Source organism: Anopheles arabiensis, chromosome 2 (genome assembly GCF_016920715.1).
Source record: "Anopheles arabiensis isolate DONGOLA chromosome 2, AaraD3, whole genome shotgun sequence".
In the NCBI taxonomy this organism is placed as follows: Eukaryota; Metazoa; Arthropoda; class Insecta; order Diptera; family Culicidae; genus Anopheles; species Anopheles arabiensis.
In genome coordinates, this window is record NC_053517.1 from 67,564,785 (window position 1) to 67,582,493 (window position 17,709).

The 17,709-nt window shown below is 40.2% G+C and overlaps 2 protein-coding genes across 2 annotated transcripts; one reads left to right on the forward strand and one right to left on the reverse strand.

Annotated features, from left to right (window-relative positions):
• Positions 1-2,486: 2,486 nt before the first annotated feature.
• On the forward strand, positions 2,487-3,294 carry LOC120897981. The gene is made up of 2 exons (XM_040303252.1): positions 2,487-3,052; positions 3,129-3,294. The coding sequence occupies exons 1-2, from the start codon at positions 2,699-2,701 to the stop codon at positions 3,291-3,293; spliced, it is 519 nt and encodes a 172-aa protein (XP_040159186.1). The 5' UTR covers positions 2,487-2,698; the 3' UTR covers position 3,294.
• Positions 3,295-4,134: 840 nt separating this feature from the next.
• LOC120893642 lies at positions 4,135-7,088 on the reverse strand. The gene is made up of 4 exons (XM_040295650.1): positions 7,071-7,088; positions 6,628-6,853; positions 6,465-6,556; positions 4,135-4,497 (listed from the first exon to the last, which is right to left on the reverse strand). The coding sequence occupies exons 1-4, from the start codon at positions 7,086-7,088 to the stop codon at positions 4,135-4,137; spliced, it is 699 nt and encodes a 232-aa protein (XP_040151584.1).
• Positions 7,089-17,709: the final 10,621 nt, after the last annotated feature.

A 17,709-nucleotide genomic window follows, 5' to 3' on the forward strand; every position in this document is an offset into this window, starting at 1 on the left:
TCACATCATTTGACCATCACAAAAATGTAGTAACAAACCGCATAATATTTTGAAGCTGTTCTTGCTATCAAAGAGAAAATAATACTTCAAGAGAAAGAGAATCAGCGGCAAACTCGTCTCTTTCGATCTCACTCAAGCATTTGATCGTGTAGATAGGAGGTTCCTTTGGACAACGATGGCCTCCTTGGGATTCAACGAAAGATTAATAGAACTATTAACGTATATTGGAAATCAATCCTCGTCACGGTTACTAGTAAATGGACACCTCTCCCCATCGTTTCCTATCCAACGATCCGTAAGGCAGGGTGATCCCTTGTCAATGATGTTGTTTGTTTTGTATCTTCACCCGCTCCTCGCCACACTCGAAGGCCTTTGTAACAATCAGAATGACCTGACCAATGCTTATGCTGACGATATATCGGTAATTTCCACCTCCTTTAACAAAATCGAGCTAGTGCGGCAAACAATAGAAACATTCGGGTACTATTCTGGTGCAATGCTAAGTATGGAAAAAACAACAGCACTAGACATAGGACACATCACCACCAATAACACAATAGAAACACCATGGCTTCGTACGGTAGAACGACTACGACTTCTCGGCATTCTTTTCACCAATAACATCCGTGAAGCAATGAGCAACAATTGGGACATAGTCATAGAAAAATTCAGGTGGATGGTGTGGTACCACAGAAGAAGAAACCTTAACCTTTGTCAAAAAATCACTTAATACATTCATATTGCCCAAGGCTTGGTTTACAGCCTCGGTAAGTGGTGCTCGAGAAATGGACATAGCAAAAATAACGACACTTATAGGCTTATTACTCTGGAGTGGAAGTGGATGTACTAGAGTTCCCCTACAACAACTTGCTCTTCCAAAATTGCGTGGAGGACTAAACCTTCACATTCCAGCCATAAAAGTTCCAGCACTGCTATGTAACCGATATATAACACACAGAGACAGCCTTTGCGTAAGCTCCGAGATAATTAATAACGTAAATGAAGCAAATGTCCCAAGCAGCTATCCATGCATAAAAACTGTAAAAAAACATAACATAACTCAAAACATATGGTGACTATACCAATTGGATTGGATACCATAATAACGACTAAAAGTCTGACAATAAAGATAACAAAGTCTCTACCAAATCCCAAAGTATGTTTGGAGACACCAACAAGAAATTGGCGCAGGGTCTGGCATAACATAAGCAGTCGAAAGCTAAATTCCGAACAAAGATCATACCTATATCTACTGGTGAATAATAAAATAAAAAATTGTGCCGATCTTTCTCGGCATCACCGCATTACATCACACTGTCCAATGGATGAAACACTCAAACATAAGTTCTCGGTGTGTCACCGATCAAAACCAGCATGGGCATTTTTACAAAGACGTCTTAACGATATCAGTCCCAAAAGACAACTATCCTACGAAGATCTACACGTTCCTGAGTTAAGTGGTTTAAGTGCAGCAACTTGTAGTGAAATACTTCGCATATTTTCAAACTATATCATCCACATCATTGGAAACAATGATCCTGTGATTGATTTAGATGTTCTTTCCTGTTGTCTGTTGTAAATAATCTTTAGTAAATAAACACATGTAATAAAAAAAAAAAAAATAGAACATATTTTTTCCAATGCATTTAAAACTTTAAACGTGGAACTTTAACTTAAACGCTAATAATAAATTATTTGTTCGTGTGGGTGGTATGTGCTTTATCAGTTAATTACTTTACAATTACAATTACAATTCATAATTGATGCACATTTTCTTTCTGTGCAAGTAATACGGCACAGGCCAGTATTGTGTCAAGCGCGCTCATCGTTTTTTTTTATTTTTTTTTATGTTGTTACATCGATCCTTTTCCATCGTTCATCGTTTCTTCGTATATATGACCATCGCGCTGCTGCACAAGCGTTAGTGGTTTTAAAGTTTAAAAGAACTATATTTTATAAAGCTCATCACAAGATAGGGGGGGTCCAGTGTAGCCAATCACAGAGAAGCAATTTTGTGATCTGCTTCACCTTTATCCTACTTACATTGTAATATTCCGGTGTCGATACGGAGGAATTTACTATTATTTTATTATCCTCGCGTCCGTTCAGCCTAGCGGTCTAGCACAAAGAGAGCGATCCCTTTCTCCTGGGTTTCTTAACTAGCCTAACTCGCTTGTCTAGGCTCTCATTCCTTGACACTCATATTACACCTACACCTGTACTACTTACGCCTGCGCTAATCTAAAGGCCGGGCTACATTGATCGTACTTCGTGGTGTATGGTTTTTATATTCACTAGCACATCTGGCGGCGACCAGCGCAAGCTAGATGTGGGTATAATTTAAGTGCCAAAATTATTCATGCTTGGTGTCTCATCAATTTTCGACCAGGCTGTCTGTATGCCGTTTGACATGATGATCAAAATCAATAAATTGCTACAGGTAAGGACGCCGAGTACTGCTGGGCAAATCGTCATTTGACAGTTGGGTGCCTAAGCTTCATACAAAGCGCACGACAACATTCCTTCCCATCTGCCAAACTCCATCCATCATGGCTTCCACAGCCAAATCTTCCACATATAATTGTAGTCTATGTTATCACCTTGATCGCAGCAGTGTGCATTGTTTATCGTTTGAATCGTTTGCCGGCCGGTGTTTAGTAGAAGTGAAAATTTTGGTGGTTCTCGATTTTTTGGAAAAATGAGCGAGCCAGAGCTTGAAAATGACAACAACGAAGTCCGGGATCGTTCCCGATCTCGTTCCCGTAGTCCGCAGGCACGTCGTTTGTGGGTTCAGGACTTATTCCTGAACCGAAACGAAACCGGCAACCGGCTACTGATCGACATCACGACATCGGGTATATACGAGACGATGAACCGATTTTTAAGGATGAAGAAGGAAGATTTCTTCCATTTACTGTCCCTTGTTGGTCCAAAAATTGCGAAAATGGACACAGATTTCCGCGAAGCAATCACGGAACAGGAAAGGCTGCTGATAACATTGCGGTATCTTGCGACTGGAGAGACATTTACCAGCCTCCAATACGTGTTCCGGGTAAGTAATATTATTTTTGCTTTTTGCTTTTTGCTTTTTGCTAAGCACACTTTTATCAATCAACATATAATTTTAGGTGTCAAGGCATTCTATCAGCAGAATAGTTAAAGAGACGTGCGCATGTCTTATCGAGGCTTTGCGGGATTATGTCAAGGTAAGTTGCGGGTGTAACCAGCCTCGCTTCAGTGTTTATGTGTTTAAAACGTTCAGCCCGGTGGCAGGCACCAGGGCCTGCCAGTAAACTTTCCCGTTTGCCGGGGCCAACCATTGCTCTGGGGACGCTTTGGCTAGAGAAACAGAATACATTGCGAACAACTGTACTCTAATCGCATGAATACAACGGTGTGAAGGTAAAAAAATGATTTTCTAAATATTATTGTGATTGATAAAGACATCAACCCACACACAACAGTATTGATGAAGAGAATAGAGTTGAAACTATAGCGAAAAACTTCATTTTTTCTACATGCATCTTTGGATCAAAATTCACTGCTTGGGTAGTAGATGCCGGCGGATAGTTCATGAAAAACAGAGCCGGAATGAACGTGTGAAATGTGCTGCACTACGTTTTCCTCTTGAACGTCTTCGTATGAAAAGAGTCAGCCGGAATCGATACCGATCCGTGGGTGCAGCGGGTGCGCTAGGTCGGAGTTGGAATCAAATCCGACCCGCGGGTGTAACGAGTTAAGGTCGACCCGAAAGATCAGTAGGTGCGAGAAAGCATAAGCGACTCTGACCCGTTGGTGCAGCGAGTTCGGGTCGGGTCGGGCCACGGTAGGTTCAATAAGCGTCCCGAACTCGCTGCACCAACGGGTCAGAGTCGTTTATGCTTTCTCGCACCTACCGGAGTATTTGCACCCACTGAAACTACTTATACCTTTTGGGTTGACCCGAACGACTCCGGGTCGCTTTCGGATGGCTCCGACCCGATAGGTTCGGGTCGACCCGCCCATTACTAAAAGGTTCATGTAATATGAAAACGGAAACTTTTTTTTTTCCTCGAACGTAGCTCTTCAATCAAGTAACTAATGTGATATACAAAACTCAAAAAGTATTCAAAGTTATGTTTTTAAAGATTTTTTTTATGATTCTAATAACTCCCGCTGAATACTTATAATGCGTCTCCTTTTTGGAGACGGAATAAGTCGAAGCTCATCGGCCACGTACCGGCCGAAATCGTCCGGATCTGCGGTTTCCGGTGCGCCTGTTGCGCCCGAAACCGGTTGTTGCAGCCGGTTGTTGAGGGCCCCACTCACACCGTTTCCCTCGCGGATCGTGCGAGGAGTGACGGATAAAGCAGAAGGGTAGGAAGAAGGAGTGGGAGAGAATGGCTCGGGGTCGAAGGCAACCGCGGCATCCCAATCGATGTCGTCCAACGATTGTGGAATCGCGCAGGCTGCCTCCACGAGGGAACGGGGAGTGAGGCCCTCATCGTCGTAGCCAAGCTGAAAAAAAAAGAAAATGAACATTAAAATCATTATTTATATTTCTCATAAGCTCTAAAATATACAGTAACTAAAACATGCATTAAAATCATTCCTCTATTTTATTTTCTTTTAGCTACCCTCTACCGAAGAAGATTGGCTTGCAATCTCAAGACGATTTGAGCAGCGCTGGAGATTTCCTCACGCAATAGGTGCAATCGATGGGAAGCACGTTGAAATTATTTGCCCTCGTAATAGCGGATCCGAAAATCACAACTATCAAATTTTTTTAGTATTGTATTAATGGTTGTGGTCGATGCTGATTATAACTTTTTATGGGCAGATGCTGGTGGTAAGGGAGGAATATCTGACGATGGAATGTTTAAAAACACTGGGCTGTATTACATGCTAGAAAACGACCAACTAAACATTCCACCAGCAACGCCATTGCAGGTCCCGTACCAAAACCCCAGTCCCATACTTTATTCTCGATGACAAGGCATTTGCCTTTACCAATTACTGCTTAAGATCGTACAGCGGGGTGCATCCTCCTCATGCAATGAAGCGTACATTCAACAAAATGCACTCTACTTGTCGTATGCCAGTTGAAAATTCGCTTGGAATATTAGCGAATCGATGGAGAGTGCTCAAAGGCATACAACTGCAGCCGGATGTTGCCAAAAACATTGTTTTGACAACAGTTTACTTGCACAATTTTTTGCGCAAGCATGCTTCGCGGGACACATACACACCCCCGTCTGCATTTGATAGGGTTGTTCGCGGGCGACGAGTCGATGGAGATTGGAGAAGTGAAGGGGGCTTGACCGATCTCCAAAACATTGCTTCCCGACCTTCAGAAAATCTTGCTGACATAAGGAACCACATTGCAAACCATTTAAAACATAATCGTTCTACGTAAATTTAATTAACCAATACCATGGATATTAAAATTAATAATAAATTATGAAATCGCAAACACAACTACACCGACTATTCTGTACATTACTACCAGCATGGTTATTTATAATATACATTTAAGTACGCGAGTGCAACAACTACGGATTTTTTTAAGCATTACTCGCCTGCTCTATAGCGGCTGGATAAACTGCTGGCTGGCTTACTAGCTCACTCACCGAATAAACGTGGCCACATGCCTGTTGTATTTGGTTGCTGCTGGTGGATCGAGTGGACGAACGTGGCGATAATCATACGCACGTAACTATGTACAGTAAAATGTTTCTAAAATCAATTCTCTTCAAGATTGATCATGGAGAAACTTAACTATAGCTACGTACACGATAGCGACTCGCCCAAACACATTATCGGACGAATTGGCCATCGACCCGCTGAAATAGCGGAGTATCACGGACGATCGTAACAAGCAGGGTACGCTCGTCTATCAACTACGCACCTGCTTCCAGCGCAACGATCGATTGCCAATTGTTATTGCCGATTGCAATTGCACAACGAGCGAAGAAAGAATCCATCGTCATGTCAGCACTATGATTCCGGACGGCTATACATATTGTTCTCGTGCTGTTGACGTGGTGCGCTGGTCAGCATTTCCTGCTTGTCGTGATCGTCCGTATATGTGTACATTTTAAGAATCATAGGAACACTTCGTGTGTGAAATGATTCATTTGTATTAAAGCTTTGACGAACGAAGCACATACTACTGTGGTGTTATGGGGAAAAACACCATGATATACTTGTTCGTCAAAATGTTAATTATATAAGTGCAAAAGAGAGCTTTTTTATGTATATAACAAACGAGCTTCGCATTAAGTTAGTTAAATAGAATGTGAGTAAGGTCAACTAGTTCGTCGGAGAACATCTATCAATCATGGATACCCAAATGTGTTGATGCTCAATACTAGGCATTTATGAAAAAATTGAATTGAAAGCTGACTTTAGCTTCCACGCCAAAGATTAAACAAACTAGTTAACCCACACCACTAGTTATTTAAAATAAGTACAAACATACTCACCGTGTCTACATGCACCGCATCTTGGGTGGCCTCGTCTACAAAAGACATCGCTTGGTAGGCGAACCACCGTGGCCGGAACACGTCGTCATTGCCTAAAATAAAACAATAATCAATTGGGATGAGAAATAATAAATTAACTGTATATATATTTTTCTACATGTACCTGCACCGGTTTGCGTCGTCTTCTTAACCTTGGCCTTGTTGGTCCGATAAATGCCAAGGAGTCGGGACCACAGATGTTTCGCATCTTGTGGCGAAACCTCCTCCTTGGCCGCTATCGCAGCCCACCCGTCGCCCTTCAAAACTACATTTTTGTATTTTTTTTTCTCCCACAAAACACGATGCTTTTGCACCTCGACAATGAAGCGGCAAAGGCTTTTTTCATGATCCTGAAATGAAAAAGAAAATTCAGTTAAATACTTCCCTTTTTTATTTAAATTAAAACAACAGAAAGGTCGATAATCGCGTGATAATTCGGTCATGCTAGCCTTCACACCGGAACCACAGTGAAAATAATAACACGTGCTGTTTTTACATTGTATGTATACAAATGGGCCGATAAATTTTGCTTGTAATTTGATTAAAAAACTTTCTACCAAGCAATACGACAATGCCGTTCCTCATGAATAAAAAAACACGCTCTACACTAAAAACCGCTACCGCACGCACGCACGCACGAATGCACGCACGCATGCACACACACAATTTTCTTTAATTTTTTGTACACAGTTGTACTTACTAATTTTTCGTAGCGTCGACTGCTTCCTGCTTGTTCCATGGCTAGAAATACAATATGTATGTTAAATTACCACATATTTTCAAAAAAACATACACAACAAAATATCGAACATACTCACCGAGCTGTTTGTTTACTGGTTTGTGATCAAAATTATAGGCTCCTCGACCCAAAACGCTTTTTGACAGATAAATTATACCAGCCTCTAGCTTCGACCCGCCGCCGCTAGATGGCGTACGCGTTCACAAAAATTACACTCAGGAGTACGGTCAATGTAGCCCGGCCTTAAAGCTCTCAACCTAAAGCTAAAGCTCTAAAGCTCTGACGCATCCCAAGGAACATTTTAAATCTTATCATAGTTTTAACGATGTTGCAACGGAAATTCATTAAGCCTTCTTTTTTCATTTGAAAATCGTGTATGACCTCATAAGACTAAAATAAAACTAACTTAAGACTGAAAGGGCCCATCTACAGAACTCTGTTAAGACTACTAGTTAAAACCATTTCTAGACCTTTAAAACGTGAGGCGCAAATAAACTATCAAAATAACAACATATTGCTATGGATATGTTCTTGAGATGGCAATGAATCGTTGAATATGAAGCCATAATAATGGTTGAGAGATATTTCAGCATTATTATTTGTTTATTTGTTTATTTGTAAATGTTAAGTGATTGGCCATCATTGGCCTTATCACTGATCTTATAAACTAAACTTATAATAACATAAAGCATGTAAAGCATGTAAACATAAAGCAAGGTACAATGTAACATCAGCACAAAATAAATAACACAGAGTATCACAGCAAGAAAAACAGGTTAACTTAGGGAATTCCAGTCAAAAGAGTCATAATGTGCATTAAATCTAATAGCCATCGCAGTCAAAGGTTCATTATCGCTATATGCACGTCTAGTTTGGTCAACTCTTAGTAGCCTAAAGTTTCTTAAAATACGAGCAGGTACGTGGAAATTAACTCTAGCTTAAAGGTCCGGTGAATCTATCTCTCCTAGGATGATTTTTTCATAAACAAGATTTGCGCCGTTTCGCGACGAGTAGCGAGAGACTCGAGTCCAAAAATTAAACACCGGGCATGATAACTAGGTCTCGCTGCTACGTTACGCCAGGGTGTGAACCGTAAGACCAAACGGGTGAATTTTTTCTGCACTGACTCAATCTTATTCGACCATAACGACGACGATGGGCACCAAACTACTGAGGAGTATTCTAAGATGGATCTGACTAGTGATTTGTAGAGTGCGACAAGACAATGTGGGTCGGAGAATTCTCTCGACTGCCTGCGTATAAATCCTAGCATTCTGTTCGCTCTATCAATAATTTCGTTATGGTGCACATGAAAGTCAAGTTTACGGTCAAGGCTAACTCCTAAGTCTTTTACTGCACTGTGTCGTTGTAATTGTGTACCGGAGATGCAGTAGTTAAACACTATTGGACAATTAGAACGGTGAAACGACATGGACGAACATTTATCAACAGAAATTTGTAGGTTGTTGTTCAGACACCAGTCGGAAAAGAGTCGATCGATGCTTGCAGGACAAGACAATCACCAAAACACCTCACAGGAAAAAAAAGTCTAAGATCGTCCGCATACAATAAACATTCAGATTCCCTTACTACAGTAGTAACGTCATTAAAAAATAGAGAAAACAGCAAAGGTCCAAGGTTACTACACTGTGGCACGCCTGAACAACTCACGAATTCCCTAGATGTCATACATTCAACTTTCACGCGATATCGACGATTGGTGAGGTAAGATTCGAACCACTCCACTAAAGGGGTAGAGAATCCAAGACGAGCAAGCTTAGCCAACAGCAAGCGATGATTCACCCGATCAAAGGCAGCCTTAAGGTCGGTATAGATGACATCCATCTGGGCTCCCGAAGCGAATGCAGCATGGCAGTGAGATACAAACTCCACCAAATTGGTGGTCACACTGCGGCGGGGGAAGAACCCGTGTTGGCGTGTTGATATCAGCGAGCGGCAACAGTTCAACAGCGAGTTCTGGACGACGACTTCAAAAACCTTAGCACCTGCAGGCAAAGTAGTAATGCCACGGTAGTTTTCCACTAAGCTCTTATCCCCCTTTTTATGCACAGGAAACATGTAGGACGATTTCCATGCTGCTGGAAACATACGCTGATTGAGAGAGAGAGTGAAGATACGAGCCAGAGGTTCAGCCAAAACTTCGCTGCATTTGGCAAGAACTGCGGTTGGAATACCATCAGGTCCAGGGTTGTAGGATGGTTTGACCTGCTTGAGCGCCTTTAGCACAGAATCTCTGGAGATGTTTATGTCACGCACATTAACATCGACCGCGTCGGAGGGCACGTTGTTGAGAGCAGCGTCCAATGAGAAGCCAGGAGCTTCAGTGGCAAACGAACTCATGAAACGATCGGCAAATAAATTGCAGGTTTCCTCTTTGGTACACGAAGTTGTTCCATTAAAGGAAACTATAGCTGGCAGGGAGCTGTTTTTCCGTTTTGTGTCGACATACCTCCAAAATTTTTTCGGTTTTCTTCTTAAGCTGAACTGTATACGAATCAAAAAAACGAGAGTGTAGTTGTCTATTATAGCTTCTATATACATTGTGTGCAGCGATGAACCGCAATCTCGATTGTTGTGTTCCACTGTTTTGGTAAAACCGATAGCAGGAAGATTTGTTTCGTTTTAAACGGCGTAATTGAGCATTACCCCACGGTGGACCCTGTTGTGGACGTTTTATAGGGCAGCAGGCAGATAAATGTTCCGTAAATTTCCGATTGAACATATCGAGTGCATGGTTTACGTCCGGGTTTCCATCAAGGAATGACCAGTCAGAGGATTGCAGTAGATCATTTAGAATCAAAAAGTTTGTGCGACTGTAGTCGAGCATGCCTGATTCTTGATGTGATGTTGTGTGATGTTCTGCTGTGGCTAAACCGTTCGGCAGGCATAGCTCTATAGGCGGATGATAGCAATCAATAGCAACTATGGGGAAGGGTGTTATTGCCGGTGGAGAGCATTGTTGCAGGATATCGTCGCACACAAAGATCAAATCGAGGTAGTTATTCGACGCATTATGAATTTTGTTAATCTGGTATAGTCCGTTGCTATTCATACAATCAAGAAGAAGGCGACAGTTGTCCGTGATCCTCGAGCATTCGTAGTCAACTTGGAGCATAAGTGGATTTGTTTCATCGGGTATCCAATTCAGGTTTGACAAATTGAAATCCCCGAATAACAAACACATTTCATTAGCTTTACACGCTACGTCGTCAATAGTTGAACAGATTGTGTGAATAACCGACGTGTTATTTGCCATGTCAGGAGGAACATACATTGCGCCGATAACATACGTTTTCTTAATGCTGTAAATCTTTAACCAAAGTTGTTCGACAGTGTCTGATGTAGAACATAAGAGTACTCGCAAATGTGAGGCGACAGCTATGAGAACCCCACCACCTTTGGTTTTCCTACTATTTCTGTCATTACGGTCCTTTCTGAAGACGATATAATGGTCCGGAAACAACTGTGACGAGTTAATAGAGGAGTCCAACCATGTTTCAGTCAGGATAATGACGTCGTAATGAGTAGTAGAAACATAATCGAATATCTCATGACATTTTGTTTTTAGTCCTCTTACATTTTGATATAAAAATAACAAATCGTCAGTATTATTTAAGGAGGCAACCCCTGCAGGAATGACATGACCGTCGTGCGTTTGTGTAAGTGTAGGTTCTGTACTGTAGCAATAGTGCTGCTGATGTTGCGTAGTGTTGGGTTCACGATCGTTAAGTAGCCTGCACGAGATGCTGTTACTACAGACTGCTTCAGTGGTGGTAAAGTTGTTTGTTGTTGGAGGAACAATCATCAGGTGAGTGCGTAAATTATCAACAAAAGTTGTTTCGGCGTTATTTGGCTCATATGCGGTGTACAGCTGATTAGCGAGCGTGCGAGTGTGCGTGATGTGTGTGAATTGTTTATCGGTGTTGATAATTAGTGGGTTTGCGGTGTGGGTGAAGTGCGTGGAGTGTGTGCTGAAAGTATTGTGTGATCCAACAGCTGTGGTGATCGAATATCCTGCGCTGTAGATTGGGTTGTGGGTGTTGAAAGTCTCATTGGCGGTAGACGAAAATTTGCACCTGGTTGTTGAGCTCGGTAGTCGACAAATTCACGCACCGATAGACCAAGCGGCCAAGTATCGGGGGAAAGAGCCCTTTCACGTTGAGTAAGAGGCACTAACACCTTAAATGATAGAAATGAGAGTGTTGCTGTGTTTGTGCCTTGTCGTATAAGGCAATATGCAGTGACATCCTCAATGGACAAAGCATGTTTGACCATTTGCACTATTTGGTCACTGGATGTATCTGGAGCGAGCCGGGAAATATACAATGCGCACTTCTGCACCGTAGACTGAGCGGGGACTATTTTGATCGGAAATGTAGTTGTATCTTTGTTTGTGCCTGTGATCATGGGTGGAGCTCGATTTTTGCGATACATATCATCGACCGGCTTATTATTTTGGTTCTGGTTGTTATTGTTTTGGGTGTTGATGGGTCTGGCGCCAAATGTAAACAAAGTATGGTTGTCAGTAGCGACTTCCGAGAACAAACGTTTTGACCGATTTATGCGACGAATTTTTGCGGGAGGGTGACTGCTACGTGGAGTTTTTAGATCAAGTTGGCTCATCCGTGCAATCCCAGTTTTGATATCATTAGTCAATGGCTCCATAACGGTCTTGATGCTTTCGGCTACTGTTGTAATTGCCGCCTGGAAGCCAGATTGCATGGCTGCGTCTTTTACGAACTTGGTGCGCGGATTCATAAATACGTTGTTGCAGCCAATACAGCACCAGTGTAATTGTTTATATTCCGCAATGCGCAGGAACAGATCAGCAGGAACCGAAGTGCAACGCTGGTGAAATGGAGAGTCGCACAGGCAGCAGCTGATAGATGCCTCCACAATTTCCATAGTGCAGGCGTTGCAAATACGGGCCATTATACGGGAGCGGTGCAGGTTTTCGTTGCAGCAACAAGAGCGATGGCGGTTAGGACGCGCGAACTCAGATGCTATCCGAAAAACGAAATTTACGCGAATTTTTTGGTCAGCAGAGATAAACGCACTATTGAACGATAATGGAACGGTGTTCTAAAATACTGTGATTATACAGAAACCGGAAAATAGTGTGATAAACAGCGCGATTTTCCAGAAAATATACGGAGCGAAATGCGAATGCGACTTTTACGTTAAACGTCAAAACGATGAAAAGTCTTGATTATGTTGTCTTGATATTTTTTCTGATGAATTCGCTCGCGTATGAGCAGAAATCCATGCCAAGAAAATTTCACTGTTGAAATACATTATAATAATTTGAAAAATATCAAAGCGCTTTAATAATATGAATGTATTTTTAGTTAAAAATACATTAATTTAAAATTAAAAGTTTGTTTATAACACCTACAATTTACACCAAAAGCTTTGTCAAAATAAACATGGCGTGAAAAGCGTTTCAAAAATTGCCATTTTTCTATTTGTCATGTAAACTATGAATTTGTTTATCAAAATATCAACATGGCTGACACATATTGCACACACAAATGAACAATTATATTAATAAACATGGATTCCTTTGGCTTAAGATCAGAAGGTCTTTCCTGATCACAAGTTCTGTTCATTTGTAGTGCAATATGTGTGGGTAAGATCTTTTTAAACAGCACATAGCTATAGGAACCGCTTGTGCAGACTAATAAGTTTTGAGAATCTCCTCGTACAGGCAGTGTCAGAGATGCGCGGAATCTGGTATACGCATATTTACATAATCGTGATTTTCCCAGTTTTATCCATTTTTATTAATAAAATTAGAAATACATCGAATAGTCTTTGCAGGGGATAAAACCACCCACTACGAGCAAAACGAAAATAAAATTAAATATTGTTTAGCTGAAAATCCCAGAATACAATTTACGAAGAAGTTAGAAATACTCGGCTTATCAACATTTTTCGTTAATAGCGTATTTCAAGTACAACCTGTATAGCCTGTTTCAAGTTCCCTTCGTCCAAGACTTAATAGGCATTTAATAAGATCAATTGATATTGATGCCGTAGTCTTAATTAACAAGTTTTGAAACGTGCTTAAGAATACATTTACAGGTTGATTAAATCCATCCATCAAAATTCCAATCTTAGTTTGAACAGACAGTCTTATAAGCGTCATAGTCTCAAGTAACAAGTCTTTAAACGTGATTAAGAATGCGTTTACAGGTTGATTAAAGCCAGCCATCAAAACTCCAATTTTAGTTTTAACAGACAGTCTTATAAGCGACTTCAGAACGTTTTCAAGGTTTAACAACTTTAAAGACTGTTAAGTATCTTCAAAACACATGTTAAAACTATGTGGCTCAGTATACTCATAGTAAAGAATGCTTTAAGACATGTTTAAGTGTAAAAGGTATGGGAAATGTTTCTTGGGATGGTGTTTCACATGTAGGTGGCGCTGATCACCACAACTTCATTTGTTTTTATTTTTTATGTTTCTATTTAATTGAACGGGATACAATTGAAATGGTATCCAGGCTAAAGCAATGTCGTCGTTTTTTTTAAATTTACTTAAAAATTAAAAATAATTTCCACTACAGTTTTTATACACTGTTAGTAAAAAAGAACAAAATGGTTTTTTTTTGTCGAACTGTACATAAAAAATCTTATTTATTGACTCTTCCTCGTTACGAGATTAGCATAACCAACTAATAACGGACTCATGTTTTTTTTAAACAATCATCGTCGTTTTTTATAAATATATTTGTTTGTTTTTTTTATTTCTAAAATGATCGACGGACCTCATAAGCCCACTCGATATAGATAGGAGTACAATAAAACATAAATAGTCACACACTTTACACAACAATAACAAGGGCGCTAAAGATTCTGGCGAGATGCGCGAATCAAATTAATGCGACTCAACACATTTGCTATCGTCATGTCAGGCTCATACGCATCAGATGCCGCATTTAGATCAAGACATATACGCAAAAACGGGTCTCGACAGGCGAAGGCGGTCCTTGTCTCTGGGATGGCCAGCATCGTACGAGGGCGGAGGGTTCTTGCAGGCACGTATAGCTGTATCGACGAGAGCGAAGCCGGACAATCGATGCTACCGTTGAGAAGCCCAACGATAAAAGCCAGCCTAGCATTTCGTATTCGGTTGTCGAGTTGGGGTAACCCGAGCAACAAACACCTTGTTGTGTAGTCGTTGTTGCTGCCCCACGAACGGAGCGCGAAATATTAAAAGAGTGTTAGCAATCACTACGTTTAAGCAATCGTAGAAAAATGGGAAAAAATATCGGGCTAGGATTACATTCCTTAAATATGTATGTGACAAAGGGAAATTATTAGATTCTGCCAAAAATCGCTGTTGAGGTTTTTGTTTTGCTTTTGTTTGATCGAATCAGTTTAGAACCGTTATTCACTAATTTGATTGAATACTAAATACTCCACTAATTAATTGATGGTTCTCATGGCCATTTCAAAAATATAAAAAAATGTTTACATATTTCGATTTGTATTTTCAATACAATACACGTAAAGAATTTTTTTTAAATTTTTTTTTTATTTGTTCGAAAAATAATTTTGATAATTATTCTTATAAAACTCGTAAAACCGACGTTAAAAAAATATAATAAAAACTTCTTAAAATCGTTAAAATATATTTTTTCTCTTAAACCTGTCGAGAGTATAGGGCCAATTATGTGACTAAAGTGTTTTAGAAAAAGTATCAAAAATGCTCATTTTCTATTATGATCCATGTTAGAGAACTCGATTTGTCTCTGGTTTGATATATCTAAGTGAACGAAGGTCATTTGCATTACCTGACTCAAACGGAGATCGTTTTTTGTCCAACAGCTTTCCGTCAGGTTAAAGCTACGGAAATCGTTCAGTTTTATGGTTTAACTATTCAATACATATTCTTAAATCAAACGTATTGCATGTAATTACATTCAGAAGGGATTTTTTTTTTGTAATTATTCACTGGAAAAATGGTGGGAATAACAAAACACACAGAGATTGGAGAATCATACCACAAGCGCTACTTTTCATGACATTGCCAAACACATTTAAAGAACAATAATATGCCACACGTAGAAATAATTTTAAATTGGTACGATACTTCCTGCGTTACGCGTTGCAATTTGTTTTGGCAAACAAATCCATTTCAGATCTATTTGGTAGCAATGTTTCGAGTCAACGAAAGAAGTCTCTAACAAGCTTGTATAATACCGATTTTGTTTCAGTTCGTGTAGCGCGGTTTTGTTTGATACTTTTCCGTTTGAATCAGATAATCGACACTTATGTTATTTATATTTTTGACGATTTTTAAATGCGTTAGTTAGCACAAAAAACACGTTTTTTTGAAGTATCTTTATAGTTATGGTACGACCATACATTTGTTTTTTTCGTAATAAGTCGTGTAAAAATGTTTTAAAAATAAAAAAAAATCTACAAATATGTGAAAAAGTATTCAGCACATCTCATACATTCATTGTTTTTATTTATCTCTTACGGATTTTCCGCAAAACGCAAAATACGACTGTTCATATAGTTGTGGTAGGCGCTCTATTAAGGACAAAGTATCCGACTGCGTTATACTTAACATATCTCAAAAGCTCTTTTAAGCAAGTATTACCTCTTAGGTCAATACACCAAACAGAAGAAGATAAAGAATGATATGTTTAATCCTTTGACAGTCTCAAAAATTTTAGAAATTGCGCAAACCCATAATGAAGTGATGGCAAAAAGTTTACAAAAGAAAATAATTTTGGCCCATTATGCAAACCGTTGCTTTACACAAACGATGATGAGCAATATGTGTCAAAATCATTGTATTATTTCCATCCCCCTCTCCCTACGCGACAATGAATCGAAACGGGGAACAAAAGCACAGCCCGAAGCGACCATGATTCTCCAGGATCAACAATTCTCCAGGATGCTCGGTCCCTGGCTGCAGCCTCCCATCCATGCAGACACCCGATCTCCGTCAGGTCTCGCTTCACTTGGTCCAGCCATGTTGAGAAAGCAACATGTGTGCAATGAACACATCATAGTAGTCTTTAGAAAATGTTTAATATCGTCAGTCTAGTTTAAAATACATTACATACAAGTTCATTGTTTAGTTTCTGCTCCTCCTTTTATTCCACTGTGTTATAACTCCGCTCAACAGGTTATGGGCCCAGAAGTACTGTCGAACAAGTGTTAAGTTTGTGTTATATTGAAGTAATAATCTATCGAAAATTTTAATCTTGAAGAAACACTGAAAACTTAAATCTAGAAACATGTCTGAATCACACGTCACCATTGAAAAATTAAACGATCAAAATTACGCAATATGGAAATTCAAGATGGAACTTTTGTTAGCAAGGGAAAAGGTGCTGACTGTCGTGAAAGATTCGAAACCAGCAAGTCCCGACGCTGCATGGATTTCGAATGATGAACGTGCTAGGGCACTGATCGGTCTGTCGTTGGACGACAGCCAACTCATCCATTTCATGCAAACGAGTTCATCGAAAGATATGTGGGATGCCCTAAAAGGCTATCATGAGCGTTCATCTTTGTCCAGCAAAATACACGTCATGCGAAAAATGTTTGCCACAAAAATGACTGAAGGTGGAGACATTTCTAACCATCTCAATGAACTATGTTCTCTGCGACTTCGTTTAATTGCGCTGGGAGAAGAAATGAAAGATCCATCCTTTGTCGCGTTAATGTTGTCCAGTTTGCCAAAATCCTTTGATGGTTTGATCGTGGCTTTGGAAAGTAGGCCTGATGAAGATCTTACGGTGGATTATGTAAAAGGCAAATTGTTGGATGAAGGAAGACGTCGAGCAGATGGTGCAGATGAAGATAAAGCGTTACTATCTGGAGGAAAGAACAACACGAAATTTTGGAAGGACAGGAAACTAACAAACAACAAAAAAAAACAGTGCCATTATTGCAAGAAGAATGGGCACATAAGAAAAGACTGTAGAAAATGGGCTGCAGACAAAAGAAGTAAACTAGATGGTGAAAGCGTCAACGTTGCTAATGAAGACAATCAAGAGGAAGTATCTTTGTTCATTGGAGAAGGAAACGAAACTGGACCATGGTGTTTCGATTCTGGTGCAACTTCTCATATGACGAACGATACGTCTATTTTGAAATTAATAGATAAATCGAAGCAATCCTCGATTTCATTAGCGAACGGAGATTCCATCATGTCAGCTGGTGTCGGAAGCTGCAAATTGTTTTCCATGGATGGAAACGGAAAACGCAAGAAAGTTTCCTTGGACAAGGAACAAAACAAGTGTGAGACAGTAAACCGGATCAGAGAATATTGCGCCATGATGAAAACACAGTTTGGACACTATCCGAAAGTCATCAGATCGGATGGTGGTGGTGAATACAGGAGCAATTCTTTAAAGGAATTTTTTGTAGATCATGGCATCGTGCATCAACAAACTGCCTCATATTCTCCACAACAAA

Coding starts and splice junctions, on each gene's coding strand:
- LOC120897981 (XM_040303252.1), top strand. CDS start 2,699: ATGAGCGAGCCAGAGCTTGAAAATGACAACAACGAAGTCCGGGATCGT. Junction 3,053..3,128: donor GCCTCCAATACGTGTTCCGG/GTAAGTAATATT, acceptor ATATAATTTTAG/GTGTCAAGGCATTCTATCAG.
- LOC120893642 (XM_040295650.1), bottom strand. Junction 6,557..6,627: donor GACGACGCAAACCGGTGCAG/GTACATGTAGAA, acceptor GTTTTATTTTAG/GCAATGACGACGTGTTCCGG. Junction 4,498..6,464: donor ATGCGGTGCATGTAGACACG/GTGAGTATGTTT, acceptor TTTTTTTTTCAG/CTTGGCTACGACGATGAGGG.